Source organism: Thamnophis elegans, chromosome 5 (genome assembly GCF_009769535.1).
Source record: "Thamnophis elegans isolate rThaEle1 chromosome 5, rThaEle1.pri, whole genome shotgun sequence".
Lineage (NCBI taxonomy): Eukaryota > Metazoa > Chordata > Lepidosauria > Squamata > Colubridae > Thamnophis > Thamnophis elegans.
In genome coordinates this window covers 98465584-98473951 of record NC_045545.1, presented here as the reverse complement: position 1 = coordinate 98473951, position 8368 = coordinate 98465584, and the positions used below count along the sequence as shown (strand labels likewise).

Here is an 8368-nt window from a genome sequence, read left to right as displayed (position 1 = left end):
ATCTATCTATCTATCTATCTATCTATCTATCTATCTATCTATCTATCTATCTATAATCTATCTATCTATCTATCTATCTATCATCTATCTCTATCTATCTATCTATCTATCTATCTATCTATCTATCTATCTATCTATCTATCTATCTATCATCTATCTATCTATCTATCTATCTATCTATCTATCTATCATCTATCTATCCATCATCTATCTATCATCTATGTATGTATGTATGTATGTATGTATGTATGTATGTATGTATCTATCTATCTATCTATCTATCTATCTATCTATCTATCTATCATCTATCTCTCTATCTATCTATCTATCTCATCTATCTATCATCTATCTATCTATCATCTATCTATCTATCTATCTATCTATCTATCTATCTATCTAATCTATCTATCTATCTATCTATCTATCTATCTATCTATCTATCTATCTATCTATCTATCTATCTATCTATCTATCTATCATCTATCATCTATCATCTATCTATCTATCTATCTATCATCTATCTATCTGTCTATCATCTATCTATCTATCTATCTATCTAATCTATCTATCTATCTATCTATCTATCTATCTATCTATCTATCTATCTATCTATCATCTATCATCTATCTATCATCTATCTATCTGTCTATCATCTATCTATCTATTTAATCTATCTATCTATCTATCTATCTATCTATCTATCTATCTATCTATCTATCTATCTATCTATCTATCTATCTATCTATCTATCTATCTAATCTATCTATCTATCTATCTATCTATCTATCTATCTATCTATCTATCTATCTATCTATCTATCTCTATCTATCTATCTATCTATCTATCTATCATCTATCTATCATCTATCTATCTATCTATCTATCTATCTATCTATCTATCTATCTATATCTATCTATCTATCTATCTATCTATCTATCTATCTATCTATCTATCTATCTATCATCTATCATCTATCTATCATCTATCTATCTGTCTATCATCTATCTATCTATTTAATCTATCTATCTATCTATCTATCTATCTATCTATCTATCTATCTATCTATCTATCTATCATCTATCTATCTACCTACCTACCTACCTACCTACATACATACCTACATACCTACATACCTACATACATACATACATACATACATACATACATACATACCTTCTCTGTCTCTACCTATCTACTTACCTTTCTATCTATCTATCTGTCACCTATTCTATATCTGGTGGCACACTCAGTGGTGAGAATGCAGCATTGCAGGCTAACTCTGCCCATAGCCAGGAGTTCGATCCTGACCAAGCTCAAGGTTGACTCAGCCTTACATCCTTCTGAGGGCCAAACACTGACTCTATAAAGCGGCATATTTGCTGTTTTGTGACCTTCCTAGCCAGGTTCCTATGAGCAAAGTCAATAGCGGGGGAGTCAGATTCACTTAGCGACCACATGGTTCATTTAACGACCAATGGCGGGGGAAAGCTGTAAAAATGGGGCGCAATTGACTTAAGCCCTGTCTGGCCGAACGTTTGTGGTCCTAAGCCAAGGAACACACACACCCACCCTGCGAGGTCCCTCGCGTAGGCCTAGCGAGAGGAAGGGGCTGACCAGTCTCCCTTCTCTCTGCAGATGTTCGTGCGTCTCTTTGTGGACGAGAACCTGGACCGGATGGTGCCCATCTCCAAGCAGCCGAAGGAGAAGATCCAGGCCATCATCGAATCCTGCAGCCGGCAATTCCCAGAGTTCCAGGAACGAGCTCGCAAACGCATCCGCACTTACCTCAAATCTTGCCGTCGCATGAAGAAGAACGGCATGGAAATGGTGAGAGAGAGGGTCTTCTCGGGGGGCGGGGCTCCCCCCTCCCGGTTTCCCACTGCCTCTTTCCCCTCTTTCTCTCCTCCAAAACGTCAGCTGGGTCTTTGGCCTGCCTCTCTCTGGGTGGCCTTTTCCAGAGAGAGTTCAGACTCTCCAAAGACCTGCTATTGAGGCAGTGAAACATCTGGAGCAGCAGTGGGCAACTCTGGCCACTTTACTACCCGTGGACTTCAACTCCCAGAATTCCTGTGGCAGCCATGCTGTCTGTGTCCCCTTTGTGATTTCTGGACTTCAACTCCCAGAATTCCTGTGGCAGCCATGCTGTCTGTGTCCCCTTTGTGATTTCTGGACTTCAACTCCCAGAATTCCTGTGGCATCCATGCTGGCTATGACCCCTTTATGACTTAGGGACTTCAACTCCCAGAATTCCTGAGGCAGCCATGCTGCCAATGGCCCCTTTATGACTCGTGGACTTCAAGTCCCAGAAATCCTGAGGCAGCCATGCTGCCAATGGCCCCTTTATGACTTGTGGACTGGCTCAGGAATTCTGGGAATTGAAGTCTACAAGTTATAAAAGGGCCATAACCAGCATGGCTGCTTCAGGAATTCTGGGAGTTGAAGTCCAGGGATGGTAAAGTGGCCAGAGCTGCCCACAGCTGTTCTAGATCGGTGGCTGACATTTGCTGGTGGCATTAACTTGGTTCATGCCATATCTTTCCACTATGGGCCCTGGGGCTGGGACCCCACCATTCAAGGGCCTTTCCAATCTCACTTATGGGCAGAAGGGGAGAACAAGGCTCCCCTAATAGAGAAGGGACCTTCCGGCTTTGGGGACCCCCCCCCCCCGGCTGTAAAGCTATGTTTATTTATTCATTGGCTTTATTTGATTGATGGATTGATCCTGAAGTGGGGTTTGCAGGGGGGAGGAAGGGGAGGGGGATGAAGGGGAGGAGGAGGAGGGAAGGGGATGAAGAGGAAGTGGTGAGGAGGAGGCAGGAGGACTGTGGAGTCCTTGGTTGTTTTCTTGCAGACATTTCATCACCCATCTAGGTAACCACATCAGTGCTAGAGGGAGAAGGGTTTATGGAGAGGAGGAGGATTTGCTCCATGTATCTTAAAATTTCCAAAGAACATTGCTTTCGATCTTTGGTTTTTCTTCCCCCTTTTCTGCTTTCTTGGTCTTGAGGGCTGGTGTTACTCCCCCACCCCCACCCCACCATGGTACAGCCATAAATACAGCCGCATTCCAGCTTTCCTGAAAATGTTCTTTTTCTTCAGACCAGGCCGACCCCTCCTCACCTGACCTCAGCCATGGCCGAGAACATCCTGGCAGCTGCTTGTGAAAGTGAGACGCGGAAAGCAGCCAAGCGGATGCGGCTCGAGATCTATCAGACGTCACAGGTACGGGACCTGGCATCGGGCTATTTGCTGGCGTTGATTAGCCGCATAGGTTACCCCTTTACTGCTTGCAGCAAGGCACTGGGCCCCATCCCGGATTCTGTACACTGGTTCCAGAATTGGATTATTTGCTGGCGTTGAGTATCCAGATAAGTTATCCCTTTACTGCTTGCAGCAAGGCACTGGGCCCCATCCTGGATTCTGTACACTGGTTCCAGAATTGGGTTATTTGCTGGCGTTAAGTATCCAGATAGGTTATCCCTTTACTGCTTGCAGCAAGGCACTTGGTCCCATCCTGGATTCTGTACACTGGTTCCAGAATTGGGTTATTTGCTGGCGTTGAGTATCCAGATAGGTTACCCCTGTACTGCTTGCAGCAAGGCACTTGGTCCCATCCTGGATTCTGTACACTGGTTCCAGAATTGGGTTATTTGCTGGCGTTGAGTAGCCGGATAGGTTACCCCTTTACTGCTTGCAGCAAGGCACTTGGGCCGATCCCGGATTCTGTACACTGGTTCCAGAATTGGATTATTTGCTGGCGTTGAGTAGCCGGATAGGTTACCCCTTTACTGCTTGCAGCAAGGCACTTGGTCCCATCCTGGATTCTGTACACTGGTTCCAGAATTGGATTATTTGCTGGCGTTGAGTATCCAGATAGGTTATCCCTTTACTGCTTGCAGCAAGGCACTTGGTCCCATCCTGGAGTCTGTACACTGGTTCCAGAATCAGGCTATTTGCTGGCCGGATAGGATAACCCTTTACCGCTTGCAGCAAGGCACTGGGTCCCTTTCTGGATTCTGTACACTGCTTTGTTTGAAACACTTACAGGATCAGAGTTTGTATTCATGCCACTTCGCTCCTAAAACTGACTCTGCTGTATTAATAGTCTTCAACTTACAACCACTCCTTCAGCGACTTATTCTCCATGGCACTGAAAATAGTGACTTATGATCACACAACATACCCGGGGTCACACAATGAAAATTCAGGCGCTTGGCAACTGACATGTACAGCTAGTCCTTGACTTACCACACTTCGTTTACTGACTGTCGAAGTTTACAATGGCACTGGAAAAAGTGACTTATGACTGTTTTCACACTTACAACCGTTGGCCCATCCCCATGGTCACATGACCGAAATTCAGATGCTTGGCAGCTGACTCATAGTTATGTCTTGGGGGGGGGGGTGTCACGCCCTTTTGTGTCTTTCTGACAAAGTCAGTGGGGAAGTCAAACTCGCTTAACAACTGAGTGGCTATCGAGACAACTGCAGCGATTCCCTTAACAACTGTGGCAAGAAAGGTCGTAAAGTGGAGCAAAGCTTACTTAACTGTCCCGCTTAACAACAGAAACTTTGGGCTCAACTCTTGAGTTGAGGGTTACCTGTATTTATGTTTTCAGCCACCTGGGGTGGTGAGATCGCTACCTTCCATATACTGTCAGGCCCGTCCCAGCTGGGTCCCTAGGAAAGAAAGACCCTCAACTCCGTTTGGTTGAAGTGATAGGTTCTTTTACTAAGGATTACTGGTCACTCTAGAACTGAAGTTCCCACCCAAAGGTTACAAACATTTTGCCTTCATCACAGCCCTCCCCTCACACCCCCGCCTTTAACAAGTTCGTCATAGACCAATGGTGTGCAGCATGCATGTTTTGGGAAACGCTCAGAGGTTTGGTGCAATTCACATTTCCTTTCCCAGGTTTCATGGCCTTGAAAACTGGAATGGGCTGGTTTCTCACCCCTGTGGTATCCATCAAACCGCCCACCTTCCCCGTTTCTCCTCCCTACTCCATACAGGTTCTGACCTAGACTTCTCCAGCGGCACGAAGCCACCCTCATCCCAATAAACCCCTTTTGTTTAATTGACAGTGAATTCCTCTCCAGCAAAGTCTTTCCTCTCCCAAAGTCTTCCAAGATAGTTCCCAATTACCGACCTTTATCAGGCTTGGAGAGTGGCCAGGCCGATAACTTTCAGATGCTGCAATACTTGGCAAGAATGCAGGAATGAACTAATGGTCTCCTGCAAACTCCACTCCCCTTTCGCTCCTCTTTTATTCCTTCTGGGAGGGGCCATTCACCGTCCACCTGTGGACTCACTCCCAAGTCGACCCCTGTTCTTTAGCTGTTCCCTTCGACTGGCAACTCTGCGCATGCGCACACTGGGAACAGGCTCCAGCTGTTCTTCTGCCTCACTCATGTCTGCCTCTGAAGGCAGCTGATAACTGTCAGGCGGCCCTGGCCCCCTCTCTGCCTCCGACGCAGAGCCCTCGTCCGAGTCTTCCCCAGTCTCCAGGACAGGCCCATGGTTCTCCCCAACCTCCTCGCTGTCCGAATCTGCTGCCCCTTCCGCTGGCCACTGGCGGGCCACAGCAATACATGCTTGTTGCCCATTTCATCTCCAAGTTCATGGCAGGATGCCAGCAAGGTGCCACGCCGAAGATGGAAGCTCTGATGCATGCTTCACCCTTACGGTTCCCTTTGCCCCTGACGCAACCCGCCCCTCGGTTTCTCTCCTCGCAGGACGAACCGGTTACCCTCGAGAAGCAGCAGTCTCGGGATTCGTCCGCCTCCGTCACGCATTCGTCCTACTCACTGCCAGCCTCCTCCTTCTCCCAGGACCCCGTCTACATCAACGGGAGCCTGAACTACAGCTACCGCAGCTATGGGACGCTGGGAGGGGCTCTGCAGCCGACTCCTTCACTCCAGACAGGGAATCACAGTAACGGTAAGGAGGGGAGCTCAGTCAGGAAAGGAGCTGGAAGGGAACCTTAGAGGTCTTCTAGTCCAACCCCTTGCTCAAGCAGGAGACGCCTAGATCAGGGGGTGTCAAACTCGATTTCATTGAGGGCCGCATCAGGGTTGTATCTGACCTGATGGAGTGGGCACGGCAATGCTGCATTCTCACCACTACTCCCTTCCTTCCTCTCCTTCCTTCCCTCCCTCCTTCCCTTCCTGCCTCCTTCCTTTTTGCCTTCCTTCCGTCCCTTATTCCTTCCCTCCTTCCTTCCATCCCTTTTTTCCTTCCTTCCCTTATTCCTTCCTTCCTTCCATCCCTTTCCTTTTTTCCTTCTTTCTCTCCCTCCCTTATTCCTTTCCTCCGTCCTTCCTTTCCTCCTTCCTTCCTCTCCTTCCTTTTTTCCTTCCTTCTCTCCCTCCCTCATTCCTTCCCTCCGTCCTTCCTTCCTCTCCTTCCTTTTTTCCTTCCTTTCTTCCCTTATCCCTCCCTCCCTTCCATCCCTCCTTCCTTCCCTCCCTCCCTCCTTCCTCACACTTACCAATAGCACTTAAGACTTATATACCGCTTTACAGCCCTCTCCGAGTGGTTGACAGAATCAGCCTCTTGCCCCCCCAACCATCGGGGTCCTCCGTTTGATGGAATGCTGAGTCAGCCATGAGCTAGTCAGGATTGAACCCCCACACTGTGGGCACTTTGCCTGCAATGCTGCATTCTAGCGACTGCACCACCAGAGAACAGAAAAAGAAAGAAGGGAAGGAAGGAAAGAAGGAAAATACAGCAATGGCATGTTTTTCTTTCCTCCTCCTCCTCCGCTTTGCAGGCCCCACTGACCTCAGCATGAAAAGCGGCACGTCCAGCACCACCCCACCAGCCAACAGCACGAACCGGGGGGTGCCAGCCGCCCAGCTCAGCCCGACCGAGATCAGCGCCGTCCGGCAGCTGATCGCCGGCTACCGGGAGTCCGCAGCCTTCCTCCTCCGCTCGGCAGACGAACTGGAAAACCTCATTTTACAGCAGAACTGACTGCCGGCTTCCCCGGGGCACTTGTGCCGGAAGAGACTGTCGTCCTCCAGGCTTCCTTGATAAATCTGCTCAGGACTGGCCGATCCTCTGCCTATCACTGCCCAACCCACCTACCCACCCACCCACCCCCCGGCACAGGTTGGAGACCCCACCCCACCCTCGAGAAATCCTCTTGTTCTTCTTTCGACCTGGAGCCCTTCTTCTGCCTTTGAAAGCTACACCAACCTGGTGCCCTCTGCCAACCGGAGCCAGCCTCACCGCCTGGAAATAATGGGGACCCACGGTGGGTTTGGGGGAAGCAGGAGCGGATTTCGGGCTGGCAGAGCGCTTCTGGCAGTCGGGATTTTTCTCGTGGAGCCCACCGGCAACGGTAGAGCCCCTCTTCCCCGTTCTCTTTCCATCCCCCGCCCCCCGTCCCTTTCCTTCCATCTTTGGAATTGCATATTTATTGAGAAATGCACCCCGTCCCTCCTGCCCTCCCCCACCTCCGTTCTTTCTCCCCATAATTTATTTTTTTTTCTAAAAAAAAAAGGAAAAAAAAAAGCATTCTTGAGTTTGTACAGAATTGCCATTTTTATTTTTTATTTTTGTGCGTGTCTCTCTGAGGGAAGGAAAGAGGGGGGGGGGTGTTGATCCTGCACCATATTTCCACCTGTCATCCCGCTGAAGGGACTGGCCAGGCTTGGGAGCCAGCAGGGCAGAGGGGGGACAAAGTGGTCTCTGTTTTCAGGGTTTTTTTGTTTTTGTTTTTACAAATCCCCCCCCCCTCCTTTGGGCCACTCGATCCCCCCTTTTGCCTGGGGTGGGAGCCACACCGGGGCCCGTCTTTTTGGGAGGAATTGCAAGACTCATTCAAGGGCCAAAGCTCCGTAGCGTCAGCCATCCTCCTCCTTCTCCACACTCTACCTCACTCCCGAGTGCTCCCTGCTGGCCCCAGGAGTCTTTTGGGGAGTCCGAAGTTTGCCCCCTGGTTGCAAGGCTTGCGAGAGCGGCAAAGCACCCCCAAAAACAGAAAGCGTGTGGATGGGGGCAACTGAGGGGGGGGGGCATTGGAGTCACACTGGCAGGTTTGCAAAAGCAGAAGCATCCAACGGCCGCCGGAGCCTGGTTTTTTGGTGTGTGTGTGTGTCGGTGGGTGCAACGGGTTCGAGACCCCCTTTTTTTTCTCCTCCTCTTCCTCCTCCAACCTCCCCCCTTGGCAAATGCAAATGCACTTGCTGTTTTGCTCAGTGCAATATTGACCATGCTGCTATATGTAACGCGAAGGGACGGAGGAGCCGGGGTGAATTTTAAGGTTTTGTAGGTTTCTCGTAAGCTGGGGGCATCCAACCTCAGCCATGTTAAGCCCGTCGGACTTCGATTCCCAGAATTCCCCAGCTTTGTCAGCTGGGG

General features: G+C 49.1%; 1 protein-coding gene across 1 annotated transcript; it reads left to right on the top strand.

The window, feature by feature from the left end:
* Positions 1-1635: 1635 nt before the first annotated feature.
* NOL4L (nucleolar protein 4 like) lies at positions 1636-7492 on the top strand. The gene is made up of 4 exons (XM_032218313.1): positions 1636-1827; positions 3100-3222; positions 5737-5941; positions 6774-7492. The coding sequence occupies exons 1-4, from the start codon at positions 1636-1638 to the stop codon at positions 6974-6976; spliced, it is 723 nt and encodes a 240-aa protein (XP_032074204.1). The 3' UTR covers positions 6977-7492.
* The last annotated feature ends 876 nt before the right edge of the window (positions 7493-8368 follow it).

What these genes read in the sequence shown, in the direction of transcription:
- NOL4L (XM_032218313.1), top strand. Translation starts at nt 1,636, where the DNA reads ATGTTCGTGCGTCTCTTTGTGGACGAGAACCTGGACCGGATGGTGCCC. An exon ending in AGAAGAACGGCATGGAAATG is followed by an intron (nt 1,828 to 3,099) that starts GTGAGAGAGAGG and finishes CTTTTTCTTCAG; the next exon opens with ACCAGGCCGACCCCTCCTCA. An exon ending in GACAGGGAATCACAGTAACG is followed by an intron (nt 5,942 to 6,773) that starts GTAAGGAGGGGA and finishes TCCGCTTTGCAG; the next exon opens with GCCCCACTGACCTCAGCATG.